Source organism: Odocoileus virginianus, chromosome 31 (assembly GCF_023699985.2).
Source record: "Odocoileus virginianus isolate 20LAN1187 ecotype Illinois chromosome 31, Ovbor_1.2, whole genome shotgun sequence".
Taxonomy (NCBI): Eukaryota; Metazoa; Chordata; class Mammalia; order Artiodactyla; family Cervidae; genus Odocoileus; species Odocoileus virginianus.
The window spans coordinates 9,139,181-9,163,452 of record NC_069704.1 but is presented as its reverse complement, the minus strand read 5'-3'; the positions used below and the strand labels follow the sequence as shown (position 1 = coordinate 9,163,452).

General features: G+C 49.2%; 1 protein-coding gene across 12 annotated transcripts in view; it reads left to right on the top strand.

The window, feature by feature from the left end:
* ZNF618 (zinc finger protein 618) overlaps nt 1-24,272 on the top strand; it is a 198,658-nt gene that overhangs the window by 137,313 nt on the left and 37,073 nt on the right. For 7 of the 12 annotated variants that reach the window (XM_070459258.1, XM_070459257.1, XM_070459256.1 and 4 more), the window contains exons 4-10: nt 3,398-3,475; nt 4,074-4,112; nt 8,711-8,800; nt 9,681-9,716; nt 9,807-9,884; nt 19,431-19,490; nt 20,032-20,121. In XM_070459258.1, coding sequence (XP_070315359.1) covers nt 3,398-3,475; nt 4,074-4,112; nt 8,711-8,800; nt 9,681-9,716; nt 9,807-9,884; nt 19,431-19,490; nt 20,032-20,121 — 471 coding nt within the window. The remainder of the gene's footprint in view (nt 1-3,397; nt 3,476-4,073; nt 4,113-8,710; nt 8,801-9,680; nt 9,717-9,806; nt 9,885-19,430; nt 19,491-20,031; nt 20,122-24,272) is intronic. The other 5 variants (XM_070459254.1, XM_070459253.1, XM_070459251.1 and 2 more) reach the window with 3 other exon arrangements.

Below are 24,272 nucleotides of genomic sequence, written 5' to 3'. Positions count from 1 at the left end.
TGTTATTGCTCATGTTATTTCTCCCCCACGTCCTCAATGAGGTGGGCGGTATTTTACCGTGTCCGTTTTATAGAAAGGAAGCCTGAGGTGTGGGTTTTTCCCGGGCTTGTCCAGGGCCCCGTCTGGTTTGTGGTGAGCTGGGATTTGAACCCACATTCGCTGGCGTTGTTGCACTGGCCCCGTGCCCCAGCCCCCTCTGCCCATCTGGACCCTTCTGCGGACAGGGACCTGCAGCCTGAGGTCCCAGGGTGAGTGAGGGGCGGGCAGGGCCTTGAGCTCAGGTGTCCCTCCTGCCAACACAGTTCTCAGCCTTGAGACTCAGCGTGCCGGGCAAGGGGTCCGTTTTGCTCTGGCGCCCGGAGAGGGCCTGAGGCTGGCGAACTGTGCCCCTGTGACTCTGAATGGATGGAGGTCTGTGAGCAAGGCTGCAGGTACCCTCGGCACTCTGTGGGTCAGGGGAGAAGCCAGTGGGACTGACCTGCTTATAAACAGTACCAACTGGGTGGATGCGCTGGGAACATGACAGCCTGCAGACTCTGTCCATCAGCCTACACTTACTGCACAGTTTGAGGAAAGACCTCAGGTCATTGAGGGCAGTTGGAAAAACTGAGGCCCAAGTCTTGTGGCAGAGAAGGGCAGAGACCTCATTCAGAAGTGGGTCAAGTCTGAGCAAGGCTGTGGCCTCAGTCCTTTGGGGAGAGACACCCCCCCTCCCCGGTCGCCTTCCATGCGGCTCCGGCCCCTCCACCTCCCACTTGCCCTTCCCTTCTCCCATGTGCTCAAGTCCCCTGGCTGGCTGCCTTTGCTGCAGCCTTGTCAGGGTCCCACACTGTGGCCACCAGGCCCTGCCCTTGGCTGTCATAGCATCATCACCCTGCAGGTCCCCTTGCCTGGTGGCCTGTCTGCTTCCCATCAGATGGAGGGCAGTGATTGCTTCTTGTTCATGGTTGGGGCCTCGGTGCCCGGCATGTTGAAGATGCTCCGCAAGTTCCCGATCATTCAAGGGGAATCAGCAGAAGCTGTTGAGGAGCGGGTGGACGCACGGGGAGGTAGTCCAGGTCTTTATTACTCGGTGACAGATGAGGAGAGCAGCAGGACGCTGTGAATTTACTGAGCCCCTGCTGTGTGCCAGTCACGGGGCTAAAGACAGGGAAATATACACTCTGATCTTTGCCCTCTGTGTGTGTATATTTTTCCCAGTGAGACAAGGGTAACACATATAAAACTGTTGAATAACAGGCTGCTAAATCCCCTGCTGGTTTGGAGGACAGCATTCCCTTGAGTGACTCACGGGGGCCAAGTGGCACTGCCCACTGGTGGGCCTGCTGACGTATGGGTTGTAGCTCATTCATCCTGACCTTGATCATGAGACGTAGGCATCATAGTCTTGTTTCACAGGTGAAGAAGCTGAAGCTCGAACTGGAAAAGGAGTGTGCCTGCAATCAAACAGCCAGGAAGGGAGTGGCCGAGCCGAGCTCACCATCAGGCTCCAAGCCCAGTGCTCTTCTGACTTAACTTACCTGGAGTTCACACCCAGTGGTGGCTCAGACCTTAAAGAGTTTGCCTGCAATGCAGGAGACCTGGGTTCCATCCCCAGGCTGGGAAGATCTCCTGGAGAAGGGAATGGCAAACCTCTCCAGTATTCTTGCCTGGAGAATTCCATGGACAGAAGAACCTGGCGGGTTACAGTCCATAGGGTTGCAAAGAATCAGACACAACTGAGCAACTAACACAGATGGGCCCCTGCATCCGGGTGAGACCCCCGGCAGGGGAAGTTGGTGGTACCTCGACTCACTGACTGTCTGGACTTGTGGTGGGAACACCACGCATACTTCATTCAATCTTCCATACATTTTTCCGATAAGGAGACTGACGCCTGGCCAGTAAATGGTTAAGCTGAGACTCCATCCCAGAGCTGTTGGATTTTAAACCAGTGGTTCCCACACCTAGTTGCTGAGCATCAGAATCCTCTGTGGATACTTGGGGAAAGGAAGATTCCTAGCCCTCCCCCCGCCCCCAGCCATTCGGGTACCCTTACTGTGGAGTGGGGCCGGGGACTGTGTGTGTGTGTGTGTGCAGGCGCCCAGGCTGTTCTGTTAGGAAGGATGGAGCCTGGGCCGAGGTCTTTGTGAGGCAGGCAGACCCGTGTGAGGGATGGGCAGGCTTTCCAACTCCTGGGGCCTCTGCCAGGCTGAGTCTGACGGGCTCTGCTTGCTTCCCTGCTGTGGGCTTTTGCCCTGCTCTGCATGACTAGGCTCTGCCTTTGACCAGTCTTTGGTGCCCACTGGGAACTCAGCCATTTCGGTCTCCCTGCCTCTGGGAGAGGGCTTCCGTAGTGGCTCCTATGGCAAAGAATCTGCCTGCAATGCAAGATACCTGGGTTTGATCCTTGGGTCAGGAAGATCCCCTAGAGAAGGGAATGGCTACCCACTCCAGAAGGGCCTGGCTGAGGGCTGGAGTCAGGCACGTACATCAGGTTGATCTCTGCACATCTGAGGGAGTAAGGCGGCACCTCAGCAGACGAGAGGGGTCCCCTCCTTGCCAGACACATGGATAGTAGGGCTGGGCACTTTCTGGGGGCCCACCTGGGCGTGGAGCCACCCCTGTGAGGTCGGTACTTTTAGCCCCATTTTACAGTGGAGCAGACTGAGGCTTCATGTGTTCAAGGAGATTACCAAAGTCGTGCTGCTGGTAGGCGGCAGAACAGGGACTGGGATCTAGATGTGTCTGGTTCAAAGCCTGTCCTCTTAACCTCTGTCCATCCTGACGAGGAGGAGTAGCTGGAAATTATTCCATTGAAGCTGAGGAATGATTTCCTTACATGGATGCAGTTTATTCCTTACCCCGAAATTCTTTCACATTCATCTCCTTTTCTCTTTCAAGGAATAACTGAGTAACCTAAGAAGTCACATTCTGTGTCTTACAGATTTGGAATCTGAGGCCCAGAGGTGGGAAGTGACTTGCCAAGGTCACTCAGAGAGTTGAGATGAAACCCTGAACTCGACCCCAGCCTCCCGGCCTTCAGCTCAGTGCTGTCTTTGCTGGTCCTTACTGCCCTCTTGCTTGTAGGGAACAAGATGGCCTGTTGGCACAGAGTTGGTGTTACCTGGGGCTTTCCAGGTGGCGCAGCGGTGAAGAACCTGCCTGCCAGTGCAGGAGATGTAAGAGACGCAGGTTCAATCCCTGGGTCAGAAAGATCCCCTGGAGGAGGAAGGAGCAACCCGCTCCAGTATTCTTGCCTGGAAAATTCCACAGATGGAGGAGCCTGGTGGGTTACAGTCTGTGGGGTTGCAAAGAGTCAGACACCCCTGAGCACATACACACCAAGAGTCCTGGGGCCTCATGGTTGTACGCATTGGATGCTGCCTGACCCGTGTCTTCCTTTCCTGTTTTCCAGGGTCCTACGAGTGTGGAATCTGTGGCAAGAAGTACAAATATTACAACTGTTTCCAGACCCACGTCCGCGCACACCGAGGTGGGTGGGTGTGTCAGGGGCAGAGCCGAGGGGTCCCTACCTCCCCATCCCCTGCCTGTTGTTTCCACCTTGACCCCTCGAAGGTGACCTCAGAGCACTTTTTGCAGTGGAAGTGGGACCCGAGGCGAAGGGGGGAGGCCTCCTTAACTTGGGGGAGCACCCTGGGGTGGCGATGGGGTGGGGAGGAGTGCACAGTACGTGCCACCAGGCTTCTGCCAGCCCCACATGGGCCCGCCTCCTCCCAGGGGGCTTCGGTACCGCTCGGCGTCAGCGGCCCCTGCGGAAGGTATTCGGGTGTCACCTCGTGAGTTGCTCACGGGACAGCAGCCTGCTGGAGATGAGGACACCGGGGACAGGAAGGGTGGTGTTTGCCGCTCCCTGAGCCTGACTCTGGCAGGTAGGGATGGACGGCACCAGGTCAAGGCCTCCCAGGCAGCAGGAAACACAGGGAAGGCTTTGTGCCCGCATCTTGAGTGGAACAGCGGCATCCCTGGGTTCACCGGATCGGCTCTCCTGGCCCTGCCTTCTCAGCTTCTCTCCCTCTTGGCAGCGACCCTTCCACTGTCTGGCCGGCTCACCCCCTTCTTCTCTGTTACAGACACTGAAGCCACCTCAGGGGAGGGAGCCTCCCAAGGCAGTGAGTATTTTGCACTCCTCTTGAACTGTGGGGGCTGAGAGGGCCGGGGTGGGGGGAGGACGGAGAGCCAGGGCCGGGGTGAAGCGCTCAACCCTACACCCCAAGGTGGCCCCGGGCGGCTTCCAGGAGGCGCCTCAGAGCACCGTTTCCCAAAGCGTGCTCTGTGGCATAGTCATCCTAGGGAAGTTAACAGGCGATGAAGGGTGCTCTGGCCAGATCACCTGGGGAAACCTTGAGTTCTGCTAAGATGAACATTTTTTTTGCTGGAGACTTCTCGGGGCCCTTCGCTGGCAAAATATGTACATGCACCCCAAAAGGGACCCAATGTGTGCACTCTGTTCTTCTGACTCCCCCTCATGGGTTGGGGGGCTTCCCCTGTTGGCTCCAGTGCTGAAGAATCCACCTGTCAATGCAGGAGACTCGAGATTAATCCCTGGGTCAGGAAGGGAGGAAGAGATGGCACCCCACTCCAGTATTCTTACCGGGACAATCCCACGGACAGAGGAACCTGGTGGGCTACAGTCTATGGGGTCACAAAAGAGTCGGACAGGACTGAGCGACTAAGCACACACTCACGCATGCGTGGGTCGGGGGTCAATCGCCGTAACTGATGTTTGGGAAATGCTACTTCGGAGAGTTATTTCAGGAGCACTCACAGGCACGAATCCTGGGGGGCGGTGTCCCAGCCCTGGGGATGCACGGAGCCTCAGCATCTGGGGACGGTTCCATTTGGCTGCTTGCAGGGGCCCTGCCTGCCTTTCCTCCAGATCTAAACCCACAGGGCTGGTGGGCAGCCAGCCAGTGGGTGTAGGCGGGGGTGGAACCTCTCCCCACTCAACAGACCTGAGCTCCAGAACCCAGCAGTTCCCCTCCCCGGTGCGTTGTGTGCGCATGTCCACCCAAAGATGGGAATTAAGACATTCTTAGCAGGGACTTCCCTGAGGGTCCAGTGGTTAAGACTTCACCTTCCAATGCAGGGGATGCAGGTTCGATCCTTAGTTGGTGAGCTGAGATCCTTCATGCCTCAAAAAGAAAAAAACCAAAACAGAAACAATATTGTAACAGATTCAATAAAGACTTTAAAAAGGGTCCACATCAAAAAATATATTAAAAAAAATAAAAGATGTTCTTAGCAGCACTGTTCATAACAGCTTCAAACCAAAAACCACCCAGCGCTAGCTGAACAGGTGAGTAACGCAGAGCATGTTCTCACAGAGAACTGCAGGACGACAGTATAGCCGTGAGAAGGACAGACGGCAGCTACACACGGCGGTGGTTGTTACCCACAGACAGAACGTTAGCAGAAGGAGCCCGGCACAGAGGTCCTCCTCTTGTGATCTGTGTACAGAGAGTGTAGAAACGGAAGGAGACTCACGATGGAAGAAGTCAGAGCCACGGTCACCCTCAGAAAGGGGCTTCAAGAATGGAGCTGGGTACTGGTTACACAGACGTTTGCAGTTTCTGGCAGGGTGACGAGTTGACCCTTTTAGGGTTTGTACATTTTTCTGTGTCAGTGGTCAGCGTATTATTTGGTAGGGGACCAAAGAGTAGATATTTTAGATTTCGCAGGCCAGATGTCTTCATCACATCTGCTCAGCTCTGCCACGGAGCGTGAACGCAGTCAGGGACCACATGGAACTGAATTCTTCACCAAAACAGATGCTGGGCAGGCCGCAGTTTGGGCACCTCTGTTCTACTGGTTTGGTATACCACCAGAAATATTTGTTAAAATAATAAATAAACAGGACTCCCCCACTGCTTGAAAATCCAAAACAGTAGTTTAAGGAGGTAGGAAGGACCTTAGTTCCATAGGAGTCTAACAGCATTTCTCCTGAAGCACTTTCTCATCCACTCTTTCTTTGGATTCTTCTTGTTGTTCATTCGCTAAGTCGTGTCCGACTCTTTGTGACCCCATGGACTGCAGCACGCCAGGCTTCCCTGTCCATCACCGTCTCCCAACATGAGAATTTGCTCAAACTCATATCCATTGAAACAGAGATGGTATCCAACCATCTCATCCTCTGTTGCCCTCTTTTCCTCTTGCCCCTCAGTCTTTCCCAGCATCAGGGTCTTTTCCAGTGAGCCGGCTCTTCGCATCAGGTGGCCAAAGTTTTGGAGCTTCAGCTTCAACATCAGTTCTTTCGATGAATATGCGAGGTTGACTTCGTTTCAAATTGACTGGTTTGATCTGCTTGCTGTCCAAGGGACTCTCACCACGTGATTCTTACACCACATGAAAGGCCGGCACGGCTGAGACTACCTCTCCGTTCTCTGGAGAATCTGAGCATCAGATTGGCCAGGCACCTGCCCCCAGGCCTGCAGCAGGAGATGGCGAATCCTATGTCCACTCCTTGAGCCCCACCCTGCCCCTGCCTGGCCCCTGGCTCCTTCTCCCTCAATAGCTCCCTTCTCTTTGCCTGCCTGTGGTCAGCCACACAGTTGAAGAACTTCCCTATTTATCTTTCCCTTCTTGGCTGCTCTGGGCCCCCGCCTCTCCGGCAGCCCCTCAATGCTCTGTTATGCTCCATCTGGCTTCCGTCATTCCTGGAGGCTCATTGGTTGTGGAGGACTTGGGGACTGAGGTATTTTTGGTCATTCTGTCACTTTTCCCTTCCTCCCTGCGGTATTCTTTCCCCATGGCCAGTGTGCCTGACTTGACCCTCAGTCCAAAAGCATTGCTGCCCTGACCCCTGGGCAGCCGCGCCTGCTCAGAAAGCCTGGCGTCCTCACACCCCAGTCTTGTGACAGGAGCCTGGCCATGGAGTCCTGGGGAGAAGGTTCAGTCCAGCCTCATTGTTTTTGCAAAGGAGGATACTGAGTCCAGATAGAAGTCATGCAGTTTGTTCAGGGTGGAGGTGGGCAGAGAAACCAAGTCTCACCCCTTCTAGTCCAGGGATCTTTGATGTATTTGTTTAAAAAAAAATACCACAGTCATACATAGAGGCGTAGACCCAGTTACCAGTCTCTCAACTACGAACCTCAAAGATGAACTCCACATCCAGCTTTCTTGCCGCTGTTGCATTCATTCCCTTTGTTCAACTATAATGTTAGGTACCATTTACTGAGTATTTATTGCATGTTATGCCTTATGCTCATTTATTCTATGTTATGCCTTGTGCTCATTTATTCTTTATTACAATTCTGGGAGATGAAGAATTATTTTTTTTCATCCCCATTTTGCAGATGAGAAAATCTAGGTATGGAGAGTTTAGGGCACATGTCCAACATTAATGACATCTGAAGATGGTGAAGTTGACTTCAAACTTGGGGAGCCTGACTACAGGGCCTGCCTGCCTCCCAAGGCAGATTGGCAATGGCATTCCTAGAGACACTGAGCTCTCCTGGGGTTCTGGAGACATAAAGTTTCACTGACAAGAAACTCATTTTGCCTTTCTTCCCTTGGGTATAACTCTCATCCTAATTCCTCCAGCCTTAGGTGAGCCCGGGAATATGGCCCCATCCATGCAGTGGTATGAGATTTGACAGAGCAGGGTGGGGGCACTCCTCAGCGGCAGGACACTGGGGGTTCGCCTTTCATCGGAGGTGGCAGATGTACGTGGCCCAGTGGGTAGGAGAGGCAGAGTGGACAGAGATGAGACATGTGGGACAGGTAGCTGCAGGGGGACCAGCAGTGACCAGTATGGCGGGGGGGCATTGCAGAGGTAGGAACCCACCTGGATCCAGCAGACCCAGGTGGCCTTGACTTACCCACCCCCAGATGTCCGAGAAGGATTATGGTCCAGATGGCATGTGATAGGGGAGGTTGTCTATGCTGGATTGCTGGCCACAGGCAAAGATCATGTGCCAGGCTTGGAATTCTGGAACCGTCAGCACGGGAGAGGCTCTGGGAGTCGGCTCATCTTCCACCCTCCTAAATTAGGGGGGAGATGGGGGACTCTGAGTCCCATGGTGGGGCTGGTACTTGCTAGCAGTCTGGGTGAGGCAGGCCAGGTCTGAGACTCTCCTCCCCAACCCCACCACCTCTTCCCCACACCACTCTGTTGCTGGCTGGGGCAGAGGCTTGGAGATGGTAGGGCCTGGTAGGAAGGTGGACGCCTGGACCCGGCCTGGTCCCCGTGAAGGGCCACACACAGGCTTGCCTTGCTGTGGGGCTCGCGGAGGTCCCTTCCTATCCTCAGCGGCCTTGAGTGTTAAATGGTTATCACTTCCTGCCTCGGCTGCAGGGACAAATGCAGGAAATGCCCGGCCAGCTCCTGGCCTGGCTTTTTGCAGTGCAGTACTGCCCCACCAGTTCAGTCGCTCAGTCGTGTCCAACTCTTTGCGACCCTGTGGACTGTAGCACGCCAGGCCTCCCTGTCCATCACCAACTCCCGGGATGGTTATTCTCATGGAACTTCACAAAGGAAGGGAGGCCAGCTATGAACCCGGCCCTTCGGGGCTCAGCGCACACGGGTGCCATTGGGAGTGCTTTGGAAAGTGACTTCCAGGCTCCCCGGTCTCCTTGTGGAGAAGACTCTAGCACCCCAGGGGCTTCTCTCCGTGGATCGCCAGCTGGACCCAGTCTGGCCCAGACCCACCTCTCACGGCCCCCAGGGGCCCGAAGGCCCGGTAACCCAGTGTCCTTCCATCCTCCACAGACAACTTCAGGTACACATGTGACATCTGTGGGAAGAAGTACAAATACTACAGCTGTTTCCAGGAGCACCGGGACCTGCACGCGGTGGATGGTGAGTCAGGCCCCTCACTCCTGGGGAGCAGAGTCGCATAAACAGACCTCTCTCCGGGGCTCTTACCAGGCCCCCGCCGCACCCTCAGCTTCCCCTCCCTCCCACACCGAGGGGAGGTCAGGCCACAGACAGACCACAAGTGAGCGAGCGGAGCGACCAGCTTGCAAGGATTCCGGGCGAGGGAAGGCCCCCCACCATGCTCCCTCTATATATACTTCTGATTAGGGTAACCCAAGTGAAATCGCCGTTTTTGTAGGTCAAAAATCAGTCGCATATCAGCAGTTTTATATCAGTTTGTTTTGCGATTTCATGTTGAGTATTCACATGCTCTGGTGAAATTAAACCAATTTTTTAAAATGAATGATGATATTTTAGCATCTTAGATTATAGAGTTAGAAATTAGAACGATAAATTTAGGTAATTTATTTTTGGAATCTCAAGAATCCTGGAAATAGGGTCTTCGCCTGGGAAAGGATCCTGGAAGGTTCCCTCTCCAGCCCCACACCCCCAGCCGGAGTCAAGCCCTGACATCCAGGTCCTACCCCTCCTCTCTCCTCCTCTTTCTCTTCCTACCCCCTTATCCTTTCTTTTTCTGCTGCCCTGGCCCCTCCAGTGAGTGGCAGAGATCTAAAAACAGGCCAGCCAGCAAGCATCTTTCTGCCCTGGGGTGGTCCCAGCCCATGGGGAGGGTCCCAGCCCCATGGGAAGGAGGAGGGACAGAAGGATGTGCCCTCCTGGGGCCCCTGGTTTTTTGGGGCATCCACAATGGCTAAGGCAGGCTCGTGGGACCGAGGCTGGGGGCATCGGGCAGAGGCAGGGACTAACAGGGCTCCTGTTTGCTTCTTTTCTTCTGCGGCTGCTGCCTCCCGCCCGGGCGCAGTGTTTAGTGTGGAAGGGGCCCCTGAGAATCGGGCAGGTAAGTCCTCGGTGGCAGCCCACCTCCCTGTCCCAGCTGAGCTCTGAGACCTGGTTACCAGGGTGCTAAGGGCCGTATGTTCTCCCACAGACCCCTTCGACCAAGGTGTCGTGGCCACTGACGAGGTGAAGGAGGAGCCCCCGGAACCATTCCAGAAAATCGGGCCAAGTATGCAGGCCTCTGTCTGGGGCCGGGGCTGGGTGGGGAGACAGGCCGGGGGTGGCCGAGGGCAGCAGGGCAGGTCCCACGCCTGGAAGGGGTAGTGTTGGGAATCCTGCAGCAACGGTGGTGGCCAGTGAGCCGCTGGCCTCCCTGTATCTCACTTTGCCCACCTGTCAGATGGGTCAGTCACTCTTAGGACTTCAGCTTTTGAGAAGCAGCAGGACAGCACGGGGTCCAGGCCAGGGCAGTGAGGGTAGCGCAGGCTCGGTGGCTGGTCTGTTAGCCATCCTGAGCCCCGGCTCCTCACCTGTGGATTAAGGGGGACACTTTGCCACAGGTTTGTTGGGGGATTAAATGAGATCATGGATGTAAATCACCTATTCATTAGCACAGTGCCTGGTACATAGTAGTGCTTGGAAAATACTGTTGTTATTTTTGTTGAGGGGGTTTATTAGCCAGTGAAGCCGTCCAGGGGAGCCACTCGCGGATGCTCTAGTCCTCATCCCAGTAAACCCCTGGGGGCAGGAGCCATTCGCTTGACCTGCCTGTTTGCAGCACGTGTGTTGAGTGTTGTAGGGACACGGCAGTGAGCAGGACAGATGTGGCCCTGTTTTGGGTAGTTTACACGCTGGGAGCGGGGGCACGGGCGGTCGGTCAGTAAGCGAGTAGTGACAGCATAGAAGCACGGGGAGCAGCGAGGCCAGGAGGCAACTGACCAGCCTGGGGAGTCCAGGAGGCTTCTGTGTGGGGATGAGGGTGGGGACGAGCCCCAGCACCCCAGGTGAAGGCAGGAGAACTGCACTTGTCCCAGAAACTGAAAGGCAGGTCGGTTCTGAGCTCGGGTCTTAACAGAGCCTTGGAAACCAGAAGAGGGCAGACTTCATCCCGAGGGGACTGAGCCAGAGTTCACCCAGTGGAGAGGGACTTGATCAGACTGGAATTTTAGGAAGGTATTTTGACTGCTGCAGGGAGTATGGATTGGAGTGGGGCGCACGGACAGGGTTCTCACAAGTGAGACTGGTCCAGCCCTTCAGGAATTTGCGTACTGGCTCATTCCTCTCTGTTTCCCATGCCTCTCTTACTAATCAGCGAGAGGAGACCTCCGCTGGCGCTGCTCGTTGCAGTGAGGATTAAGGCAGTTTGTGAAAATATACACACATACGTAGATTGAAGGGATGAGGAATTTTAGCAAAGGAGAGTCAAGGAAGCTGGGACTACGAAGCCAGAGACAAGTCTCAGAGGGTGGGGCCTGGTCCTGGCCCTGGGAAAGCACTCTGGGAAACCTCTGAAGAAGGACCTTCCTCCTTCCTCTCCTTTTCTTTGTCTCTTAAAACACTCTGGGAACTAGAGATGTGCTAACATCTATAAAGGGGCTCCACAGTGCTTGCCATGTGCATGACAAACGTCTGATAAACAGTGACACTAAAGTGATCTTGAAGAAAATGATGAGATCCTTCTCACTGGAACTGCTGGAAGTTAGACTGTGGGAAAACCCAGATGTAGATCAGACATGCCCCATGACAGACAGACATAGACCAGTACAGGACAGGGACATTGGGATCTCTTGACCCTCCCCTCCCACCGCTCCAGTTCCATCTAACAGCAGCGCCAGCACAGCACCCCCACTTCCATCTGTAGCATCATAATTAGGAAGGTTGAGTATAGACTACATAAGCTGTAGAATCACACCCAAGCCCAGGTTTGAATGCCGACATCCCCAATTTACTAGCTGCTCACCGCTTCCGAAAGTGGCTCAGTCATGTCCGACTCTTTGTGAGCCCATGGACTATACAGTCCGTGGAATTTTCTAGGCCAAAATACTGGAGTGGGTAGCCTTTCCCTTCTCCAGGGGATCTTCCCAACGCAGGGATCGAATCCAGGTCTCCCACGTTGCAGGGGGATTCTCTACCAGCTGAGCCACCAGGGAAGCCCAGGAATACTGGAGTGGGCAGCCTATCCCTTCTCCAGCAGACCTTCCCAACCCAGGAATTGACCTGGGGGCTTCTGGATTCCATCTGTAATGCAGGAAACCTGGGCTTGATCCCTGGGTTGGGAAGATGCCCTGGAGAAGGGAAAGGCTACCCTCTCCAGTATTCCGGCCTGGAGCATCTCCACGCACCAGATAGTCCATGGGGTCACAAAGAGCTGGACACGACTGAGCGACTTTCACTTTCTTTTACTCCCTCTCAGTGTCCGTTGATGCGTGTGTAAGTTGGGAGCAAGAGCATCTATCTTAGAACTTCCCCGGTGGTCCGGTGGTTAAGACTTCACCTTCCTGTGCCGGGGTGCCGGGTTAGTCTCTGGCAGGGAGCTGTCCCACATGCCGCAGAACCAAGACATCAAACAGAAGCAGTGTTATAACATGTTCAATAAAGACTTTTTTTTTAAAAAAAGAACATCTATTTCTTCTTCAGTGCTGTTGGAGGATGCCCACATCAGCAGCACCTGGATCATGTTCTGAGCTTAACAAATAAGCGATGTTGCTGAGAGATAGTCGAGAATTTAGAGCTATCCCAAAGATGAATCCCAGCTCTACACTTAATGCCTGCGTGACGTCCTGCAAGTTTTATAATCTCTCTAATCACAGTAGTGACAGTAAAACTCACCTCTCAGGATTGTTGTGGTGATTAGATGAGGTTATATTTGTAAAGGAATTAGCATAGTCCTTGACATTGACATGGAAAACATTAGATACGTCGTACCTATTAATTACCCAGAAAGGTACAGAGCAAGCTGAAACTTGTTCTTTGTGTCAGTATCTACGTCTGACAGCCAGCCCGTTGCTGGGAGCTGGGAGGAATTATCACAAATTATATGGGATAGAATTGCATTGAGAAAACTGAACTGAACTTGGCTTCCAGCTTGACGCTATGGAACTGAGATGTCTATATGAGTTACAACTCAGAGGCTGCCTTGAGAGATAAGAATCCTGCTTCTTGGGTTTCTGCCACTTTTTGAAAGCTGGCTGGTGCTACAGCACCGTGATGGTGATGAGCCACAGAACAAGGGGAGCTGGTAGAGGCACAGTGCCCTGTGAAGAGACTAGTCCCCATGGGTAGAGCTCTGTAGGTTAAGAGAAGAGGAGAAACAGCAGCATCAGTGCGTGCTGGGAAGTACGCCTTCCACATCCACGTCACTTGTGCAAACTAGAGAGCTAGGTACTCGACGAGGAGGAAGCCAGAGCCAGAACAGAGCAGAGGAGTCCTGCCAGAAAGAGGGAGTTGGTCTAAGAGGCCCCCAGGGTGAGCTTGCTCTTCAGCTGCAGATCTGAGAACTGCTCCCATGGTGATGGTCTGCCATGATAATGGGATGATCAAGGACAATTCATTCAAGTCTGTTGAAACAGAGTAAATCTAGATTTAGAGGTTACTTGATTTTTATACCTAGATAAAGAAGCGTCCAGTCCCAAAGGAAGGCATTGCCAAAGAATGTTCAAACTATCACACAGTTGCACTCATCTCACACCCTAGCAAAATACTGCTCAGAATTCTTCAAGTCAGGCTTCAACAGTATGTGAACCGAGAACTTCCAGATGTTCAAGCTGGATTTAGAAAAGGCAGAGGAACCAGAGATCAAATTGCCAACATCTGCTGAATCATCGAAAAAGCAAGAGTTCCAGAAAAACATCTATTTCTGCTTTAGTGACTATGCCAAAGCGTTTGTGTGGATCACAATAAACTTTGGAAAATTCTTCAAGAGATGGGAATACCAGACCACCTGACCTGCCTCCTGAGAAATCTGTAGGCAGGTCAAGAAGCAACAGTTAAGACTGGACATGGAACAACAAACTGGTTCCAAACCAGGAAAGGAATGTGTCAAGGCAGTATATTGTCATTCTGCTTATTTAACTTATATGTAGAGTACATCTTGAGAAATTCAAGGCTGGATAAAACACAAGCTGAAATCAAGATTTCCAGGAGAAATAACAATAACATCAGATATGCAGATGACACCACCCTTATGGCAGAAAGCAAAGAAGAACTAAAGAGCCTCTTGATGAAAGTGAAAGAGGAAAGTGAAAAAGTTGAGTTAAAACTCAACATTCAAAAAATGAAGATCATGGCATCTGGTCCCATCACTTTATGGCAAATAGATGGGGAAACAATGGAAACAGAGACTTTATTTTGGGGGGCTCCAAAATCACTGCAGATGGTGACTGCAGCCATAAAATTAAAAGATGCTTGTTTCTTGGAAGAAAAGCTATTACCAACCTAGACAGCATGTTAAAAAACAGTCATTACTTTGCCAACAAAGGTCCATCTAGTCAAGGCTATGGTTTTTCCAGTAGTCATGTATGGATGTGAGAGTTGGACTATACAGAAAGCTGAGCACTGAAGAATTGATGCTTTTGAACCGTAGTGTTAAGTCCCTTGGACTGAAAGGAGATCCAACCAGTCCATCCTAAAGGAAATCAGTCCTGAATATTCATTGGAGGGACTGAGGCTGAAGCTGAAACTCCAATACTTTGGCCACCTGGTGCAAAGAACTGACTCACTTGAAAAGACCCTGATGCTGGGAAAGATTGAAGGCCAAAGGAGAAGGGGACAAGAGAGGATGAGATGGTTGGATGGCATTACTGATTTGATAGACATGAGTTTGAGTAAGCTCCAGGGGTTGGTGATGGATAGGAAAGCCTGGTGTGCTACAGTCCATGGGGTCGCAAAGAGTTGGACACGACTGAGTGGTGACTGAACTGAAGGGTGAGTGACTTGAAAAGTTTTGGGGTTTTGTTTTTTAAAAAAAGAAAACTTGGGAATTATGAAAATTCTACATGACAAGAAAAGGAATTTAGGAGACCTAGAGGAAGAGTATGCCTCTGAAAGTGATGAACTAACGAGCTTGGAAGAAAATCCTGTTGGACAACCACAGTCAAGTATGAGAAAATATGACCTTAGTTCAGTCTGGCTGCCATAACAAAGTATCACAGACTGGCTTACATAACAGAAATTAGTTTTTTTCACAGCTCTGGAGGCTGAAGTCTGAGATCAGGGTGACAGTATGGTTGGGTTCTGGTCCAAGGACCCTCTTTCTGGCTGTACTCCCACATGGTGAGAAGAAAGAGAGAGCAAGCTCTCTGGTGCCTCTTGTTATAAGGGTACTAATTCCATCATGAAGGACCCCACCCCCACCCCCCGCCTCCATCCTCATGACCTCATCTAAACCTAATTACTTCCCAAAGACCCCAACTCCAAGTAGCACTGCATTGACATCTATTTTGGAGATAGGGCATCAGCATCTAAATGTGGGGGTGGGAAACAGTTCAGTCTATAACATGACCTGTGTGAGAAAGGAAGCAAAGCAACAAGATGAAAAGGCAAAGAGAGAGAAGTGAAATGAGAAGAATGGGAGCGATGAAATAGAAGAACAGAATCGGTATGTAATTAAAGCCTTCATTTTATATAGTAAAGAGCAGAATTGGTCTGCAGAGATGGAATTAATGATGTGAAAGACAAACTTGAACAGATGAGCATCGTAAGAGGAAAACATGATAAATACAAAGAACAGGAAACCTGTTCCAGGTCATTGGTGTTTCTCTACCAGTGGGCCAGAAGCAATGCTCCAAAGACTCAGTAGAAGAAATAAATGCTCAGCTAAAGGAAGACCTATGTATGCAGATTCAAAGGCTTGTCATATGTTAGGTAGTCAATATAAAAAGACCCGTAACTGAAAGATAGTAGTGACTCCTTATGAATATAAGGGGGAAAACCATACAGGCACCTGGAAATAAAAAAGCAAGTTATTTTCAAGTGACTCAGTGACTCCAGGGTGGACTTGCCTTGGATTTCCCTACAATACTAAATACTGAAGTATCGTGGAGTATGTTCTGAAGGGGAAAGGTTGCAATCTTAAGAATTTTCTATCTAGACAAATTTTTATTTATGTGTAAAGAAAAAAGCAAGGGCTCAAAATCAGGCTGATTCTCCTGTGAACCCATCTTCAAAAAAAATTACTTGGAGATATACTCCAATGAACTGGCTGGTTGAAGAGATTTAAGGGCTCAGTTATGAGACATTAATTCATAGTACCATCACTTCATGGCAAATAGATGGGGAAACAGTGGCTGACTTTATTTTGGGGGGCTCCAAAATCACTGCAGATGGTGATTGCAGCCATGAAATTAAAAGACGCTTACTCCTTGGAAGGAAAGTTATGACCAACCTAGACAGCATAATAAAAAGCAGAGACATTACTTTGTCAACAAAGGTCCGTCTAGTCAAGGCTATGGTTTTTCCAGTGGCCATGTATGGATGTGAGAGTTGGACTATTAAGAAAGCTGAGTGCCGAAGAATTGATGCTTTTGAACTGTGGTGTTGGAGAAGACTCTTGAGAGTCCCTTGGACTGCAAGGAGATCCAACCAGTCCATCCTAAAGGAGATAAGTCCTGGGTGTTCATTGGAAGGACTGATGTTGAAGCTGAAACTCCAATACTTTGGCCACCTAATGCAAAGAGCTGCGTCATTTGAAATGAGTCAACCTGATGCTGGGAAAGATTGAGGGCAGGATGAGGTGGTTGAATGGCATCACTCACTCAATGGACATGGGTTTGGGTGAACTCTGGGAGTTGGTGATGGACAGGGAGGCCTGGTGTGCTGTGGTTCATGGGGTCGCAAAGAGTCTGACATGACTGAGCAACTGAACTGAACTGAACTGAATTCATAGTATGGGAGGACTTGTGAGTACTGAACCCAGGTAAACTAGAAGTAAGTTTAAAATGTTGCAAATTTGATTATAAAATTAAATGAGGAAGACAGAGATTATTCTAAAATATTAAGAATGAACTTTCAAAATCGAGAAGGAAGGACTAGGTGAGGGATACAATGAAGTAGGTTAAGGCTGCCCTACTCATAGTGCAGTCCCCAGATCAGTAGCATCAGCATATCCTGGAGGCTTGTTAGAAATATTAATTCTCAGGCCCTACACCAGACCTGTGGAATCAGAATCTCCAAGGTGGGGCTCAGAAATCTGTTGTAACAGCTTTTCTAGATTCTTATTCAGGCTAAAGTTTGAGAGTTACTGAGTTGAACTGCCTTTGTCAATTGTAATAGATATAAAAACAGCACTTCTTGCCTGACTATAAAAATTAGAGAAATGTATCTTTTAGACCATCTAAAAGCAATGGAGAATATTGGAAAATGATGGAGTACCAGAGAATAATGGAAGGGCAAAGAAACGAGTTCATACATCAAACAACCAAAACCTAAGGGAATAAACCAGAAAGGGTACAGCATGAAAAGAAAACAAAAAAGAATCGTAAAACCAAGTCAATAATAGCAGTAAAAGCAGATGTCATAGTTTCCTTTATTAGAGGACAGAGATTCTCAGGTTAATTTAAAATAGTCCATGGAAGTCCAATCATTAGGATTCAGTGCTTTCACTGCTCGGGCCTGGTCTCAATCCCTGGTCAGAGAACTAAGATCCTGCAAGCCACATGGTGCAATCAAAAACAAAAACAAAAAAACACAACATCCAGTTGCTACTAGTGTAATAGAGACATAACTAGTTAATTCCTTATTTTTTACACTTCTCTTTCCCAGGGAGCTCTTCCCTGCTCTGTTAACTAAACTGAATTCCCTGCTAGGATTTCCATAGCACTGTTAACATCTCCTTAAGAACACCTGTTGTGGTTCCAATTTTAAATTTGTGTCATCATTTTAATTTCCTTTCTCCATTTCTAGACTGTAAGCTCCTTAAAGGCAGGAACCGTGACTGTTTTTGCTCAACATTTTGTGCCAGCATTTAGCAGAGTACTTGTTTGATAAATGAAAGTACAAAAAGTTTTAGGATAATGGCTTTAGACACATGTGAACAAGTAGCAGGAAGAATCTAACAAAGTCATTATCAAGAATTAATAATATGAATACCAGGCAAACTAATAAACAGTATAATTAAAAGTTAGAGCAGTAGTTCCTAACTTCCCCACACTTCAGGATTCTCTGTAGGACCTGATAAAACACAACTTGCTGGATCCCATACTAGGATTTTTCTTTCAGAAAACCTTGAATAAGTCCCGAGGATTTGCAATCCTAACAGGTTCCCAGGTGATGCTGATGAGGGACCACCATCATTTGAGGAGCACTGTGTTAGAAAATAGAGCTTCCCTTGTGGCTCAAAGGTAAAGAATCTGCCTGCCAAGGCGGAGACTCAGGTTCAATCACTGGGTCGGGAAGATCCTCTGGAGAAGAAAATGATAACCCACTCCAGTATTCTTGCCTGGGAAATCCTATGGACAGAGGACACTGGTGGGCTACAGTCCACCAAAAGAGTCAGACATGACTTAGTGACTAAACAGCAGCTGCAGTGTTAGGAAATAGTGTAACATTAATAAAGGATCCAGTTCACAGCGGAGGTTTTGATCTCATGAGCCTGTCTGCATCAAACGACATTATATCTAATTTACAAAATAATTTTAGAAACACAATCAAATGGAAGAATTGATCACAGCACTTAGTCTTTGACAGAGTGAGAAGAGAAACAAGATTATATAGAGTCTGAATAAGACAATTAATAACAGTTGATCTAACAACTTAAAAGCCTACAAAGAGCAAATAATATATCTTTCCCAGTGTTGGTGATTCGGTAACAAAAATTATTTAGCTACTAAAATTTTTAAAGCTTCTGTATGCCGAGAAAAAAATGTAAACAGACTAAGAAACCAATCAAGAAAAAATACATATAACTTACAGAACAAAATGTTGATGTCCTTAATCTATAGAGTTCTTAGCGATTTTAACGAGGTAAACATGCCTATAGAAACATTGACTGTAAATTCAAATAGGAAAGCCAAAGAATAAAAACCGTAGTTCATTAATCCTGAAAAATAGCTTCCTTAGAACTCAGAGAAATGGAAAATAAAATCAGCAGTGCAATATATTTCTCCCTCTCAGGCACAGTAAGAAGATGATAGTCCTTAACTCTGGAAACAATCATTTTCATATTTTTCTTATGGGGATGAAAATTGACCCAACCTTTCAATAAGTAGTTGGTGCTTTGGTGATCAAAAACCTTAAAAATACACACCCTTAATTTATCCTGAAGAAGTATTGTGCACAGATTATGAGCGATAATCTTTATTTTGCAGTGATGTGCAAAAATAATGAGCAGATGTGCAAAAATTTCTACGAGGATGGAGATCGCAGCATTTTTTTTTAATAAGGAAAGAATTTTGAAACAATCTCAGTGTCCTCTGGTTTAGGAGACTGGCTCAGCAAATTTCAAAGTCCAGTGGGAACGAGGCAGCCAATAAATGCAGTGGAGATCAATGCTTATTGATTTGAGCAAGATGTCCACAAAATATTGTCAATTGAATGCACCAGGTTACCAAGAGCATATAGATCAGGGCTGGTTAATTCAAGGCCCGCAGAAGACTGACGGCTGATGTCAGTGAGAGATGAGATGGGAGTGAGAGGCCGGGTCTCGGGCAAGTGGCCAGGTGAACGTTCCACCCCATGGGGTACCTGCTACTCTTTGTTTGGGGATTATAGATGATTGAAGTTTCTCTTATATATAAAATTTTGTATTTGTATTTATCAGTATTTTATAATTTTCCCCCAGTGAACAATATTACATCAGAAATTTTTAAGAAGAAAGAAGTTAGGCAGTGCCAAAAGAGAGGTAAAGACAAAGTTTGGTGGGACCCGAGAGGAAGAGGTGACCCCTTCTGCCAGGGGGCGGGGGGCGTTTGGGGGCAGGGCAGGTCCTGGAGATGAGGGGACCCAGGTGTGGCTATTGCAGCAGGCAAGGCCTGAACAGGGGGTGATGAAGAGGTTGACGCTGGAGGTCAGTCAGGTCCCCACACGTTTCCTGAGCACCGGGGTCTGGGGGTGGGGCAATGGCTGACGACAGTGTGTGCCAGGTACTGTTCTAAGCATGTGACAAAGAAATTTAATCCTCACAGCAACCCTATAAGGTGGGCCTGTTGTTACCCCCATTTTACAGATAGGAAAACTGAGGCACAGAGAGGGTAAGCAATTTGCCTAAAGTCGCACAGCTGGAGATGGAGGAGTTGGGATTTGAACCCAGGCAGTCTGACTCAAAGGGGCTGCTGATTCTAGCTGGTGGTCCCAGAATGAGGAGTTTGTGGGGAGGGAGCACACTGCTGCTTCTGGATGGGAACCAGGCGCGCCCGTTCTCACACTTCTCTCTCCTTGGACAGAAACCGGCAATTACACCTGTGAATTCTGCGGAAAGCAATACAAGTACTACACGCCCTACCAGGAGCACGTGGCCTTGCACGCCCCCATCAGTGAGTACCTTCTCTGCCTGCGGAGGGGTGAGCCACCCATAGGCTGAGGCTCTGGAGTCTCCCCGGGGAGGGCAAAAGCAGGGTGAACTCATGCTGGGTGGCCCAGTCTCTTGGTATCCAGGTCTGACTTGGGGCCACCTGCCTGCAGGAGCTGGAAGTCCCACCCTTAAGCCAGGAAAGCCTGAGGCCTCCCCCGAAGGTCTCAGAGGCCTGGGGTCCACGGGGATCTGGGGTTAGGAACAGTGGGCATCACTTGCCGAGTCCCTCAGGACCCTTGTCCTTACCTCTTCTTCTTCTTGTTCAGTTGCTGAGTCATGTGCGACTCTTTGCAACCCCATGAACTACAGCACGTGGGCTTCCCTGTCCTTCACTTGCTCCTGGCGTTTGCTCACACTCGTGTTCCTTGAGTCAGTGATGCCATCTTGTAAGCACCTCTACATCATGTGGTTCCTGAGTCCCCACCCCTGAAGCCAGCACCTTCAGTCTGAACCGGTGCAGGGCCTAATGCAGGCTAGAGCCTGCTTGGCTAGATGAGACTTGGCTTTGCCCTTGGAGGTAGGAAGGGTGAGAAGTCAGAAGGAGTGCCAGGCCAGGCCTCAGAAGACCCGGGTTATCAGTTCCAGTGGGGTCACAGGCTTGTGTGTGGCCTTGGGCAGGCCCCATCCTCCCTCTGGCCCCCAGTCTCGCCCTCCTCCCCTGGCCTGGGAGAGAAAGGGTTCTGAGGACCCCTACCACAGGGACATCCTGGCCTTCCATTCCGATTTGCCAGCTTCCTTTCTGGGTGTCAGAGGTGCTATATCCTTAGGTCCCCAATTATATGAGCCCTCAGTTCTCAACCAGAGTCCTGACAGGGCGGGGCTTAACCAGAATTGCAGGGCAGTAGCGGGGAATGTTTACGAGCTCTTTGCAAGTATCTCTGCTTTTGTTTTTCCCAACAGAGCTATGGGGATCTCCCTCCCCAGTCAGTGGGTGGAAAGATTTAGGTTCAGGAAGGGGGAGGGATTATGCAGGGTCATCAGGGTTCAAGGTGTCCGGAGTGTGGGAGGCCTGACCCTCCTTGAGCCCTGGCAGTGACACAGGCACGTGCCCCCGTGAGGGCCTCCAGGTGCCAGGGAGAGGTGTTCAGAGCCCATGAAGGTGGTGGAGGCAGCTCCCCTGAGATTCTTGTCCTCCTTGGCCCCTGACTGCAGCGTGACCTTTGAGTCTGTCACTTCCCTCCTCTGGGCTCAAGTTTCCCTCCTATGGGAGCTCTCAAGGTCTTTTCAGCCCCGGAGTCTGGGTTCAAGTCATCTCTTCCTTAAGGGGACCCTCAGGCGGGCATCTGCAGTGGCCCAGCTAGAGGAACATGTCCCACCACCCATGCTAAGGGTGTGTGGGTTACCTGGCAAGGTCCTGCAAGTGGGGGAGAGAGGACCCAGTTTCCGCTTGGTGGGCACTGACCCATCCATCTTGCCCATTCATGTTGCTGCTGCTGAGGCATCAGGGCTGTGGCTTGAGCTCCATCGCTCAGACCCTTCTGAGGTCCCCGCTTTCCATGGGCGGGGAAAGAGGCATCTGTGCATGGACACCTGCTTACCTGTGCTCTCCAGGGTGTACTTACAGTTACCTACCCAAAGTGCACTTACGGTGGTGTGAGCTACAAAGCCATCCTGCGACTTGGGTTTCAGCCTTTGGAGGAAACTTTCAGGGCTGTTTCTTCTCTTCCCCCAAATGACTCTTGGAACAAGTTGAATAAGATCATGGAGTTAAGAAGAAGAAGGGCTTGGCTTATAGCCCTGACAAGCAACCTGCAGACCCATACTTGTAACTATGAAGTTCTCGAGCATCACGTGTCAGGTGGTACAGTGGGAACGGGTACTTCGTTTGTTACCTGATTCTTATCCCCCTAACATCCAGGTACTTCTCTCCTGAAGGGCTGTCCCCTCTTTCTCTGTCCCTCATTTTGTTGTTCTCTCTATTGTGGACTCTCTTCGTCTTTCTGCATCTGTATGTTGAATGCATCTCTTTATTGCTGAAGTCTAGAGACTCTGGGATCATCTGTGTTTAAAAACACAGCGTGAGAGATTTAGGCTAAATGCAACAGAGGACTGATTCTTAAAGCTGACCAAGAAGTAGCCCCTCCAGTGGTCTTTGGAGCTAGTGATTTGTATGTCCGTAGGTTCTGAACAGGTAGAATTGGGGGCTGGACTTGATGGCTTCATCAGCTGATAACCAGGGCCAGGCCTTGAGAGCCCCTGGGTCTGGTGAGAGCATCCAGAGGGATGTAGGCTGACTGTGGGTGGAAGAAGATTCATACATGTTGTATATATCAGTTCATTTTTTTTTTTTTACTACTTAGCAATATTCTGTTGTATGAAAATACCAGTTTGTTTAGCCATTTGCTTGTTCATTTGAGTTGTTTCCAGCTTTAGACTATTAACGAATAAAGCTGCTATGGAAATGCTTGTACCAGGCTTTCTGTGGACATATGTGTTCATTTCTCTTGGATAAATTCCAATGAGTAGAATTGACAGGTCATAGTGGAGAGCGTGCTTACCTTTTTAAAAACTGACAAACCATTTCCCAAGATGACTATAGCACCTTAGACTCCCACCAGCCGTGGACGGGAGTTCCACTAGCTCCGAATTCTTGCCAACATTTGGTGGTAGGCTGCTATTTAATTCGAGCTAGTCTGGTGAGTGTGTAGTGATATTTCACTGTGGTGTTAATTTGTGTTTTTAATGACTAATGATGTTGAGCGCTTTTTCATTTGCTTATTGGCCGTTTGTATATTTTACTTTGGGAACTGTTGAAGTCTTATGACCATTTTTTTGGTTGGGTTGTTTTTACTGTTAAAATGTATGAGTTCTTTTTTTTAGCCACACTCCATGGCATGTGGAATGGAATCAACTCCCCTGAGGGAGTGAACCCATGCCTCCTGCATTGGAAGCTCAAGAGTCTTAACTACTGGACCAGCAGGGAGGTCCCTAGGAGTTCTTTATATATTCTAGATCCAGGTTCTTTATCATATATATATATATATATATATATATATATATATGTATATTTTGTTGTTCCGTCACTCAGTTGTGTCCGATTCTGCGACCCCATGGACTGCAGCACGCCAGGCTTCCCTGTGCTTCACCATCTCCTGGAACTTGCTCAAACTCATGTCCATTGAGTCAGTGATGCCATCCAACCATCTCATCCTCTGTCATCTCCTTCTCCTCCTGCCTTCAATCTTTCCCAGCATCAGGGTCTTTTCTAATAAATTGGCTCTTCGCATCAGGTAACCACAGTATTGGAACTTCAGCGTCAGTCCTTCCAGTGAATATTCAGGGTTGATTTCCTTTAGGATTTACTTATTTGATCTCCTCGCAGTCCAAGGGACTCTCAAGAATCTTCTTCAAGAGTCTTCTTCAACACCACAGTTCAAAAGCGTCAATTCTTTGGCTCTCAACCTTCTTTATGTTCCAGCTCTCACATCCATACATGACTACTGGAAAAGCTGAAGCTTTGAGTTTATATATAAAATGAACATTTTCTGTCGGTCTTCGGTGTGACTGTTGATTTTCATTCAGTATCTTTTGATGAGCAGCTGTTTTTCATATTTAATGATCTAATTTATCAATTTTTTATGACTAGTGTTTTCTCAGTTCTACTTAGGATATCCTTGTCTACCTCGGTAGCGAAGATATTCTCCTTTATTATATTTTAGAAGCTTTCTACTATCAGCTTCTGCATTTTAGTCTCTGATCCATTTCAAGTTAATTTTTGTGAATGATGAGAGGTATGATTTGAGATTCACTTTGTGCCATATGGATATCTGGTTGTTCCAACACCATTTGTTGAAAAGATTGTCCTTTATATATTACATTACATTGGGACCTTTGTTGAAAACCAGTTGAATGCAGGAGTAACTATGAGTCTATTTCTGTTCCATTGAGCTATTTGCCTATGTTTATGCCAACGTGGTCTTCCTCTAAGTCTTAAATCAGGTGCTTCCAGTTTTTCAACTTTTTATATATTTACGAAACAAGGAACTTTGCCTTGCAATATAAATATTAGTCTTCTTGCCAATTGCTGCAACAAAATTACATCTTGGATTTTGTTTAGGATTACACTGAATCTATGGACCAATCTGGGGAGACTAGACCTCATGATATTTGATC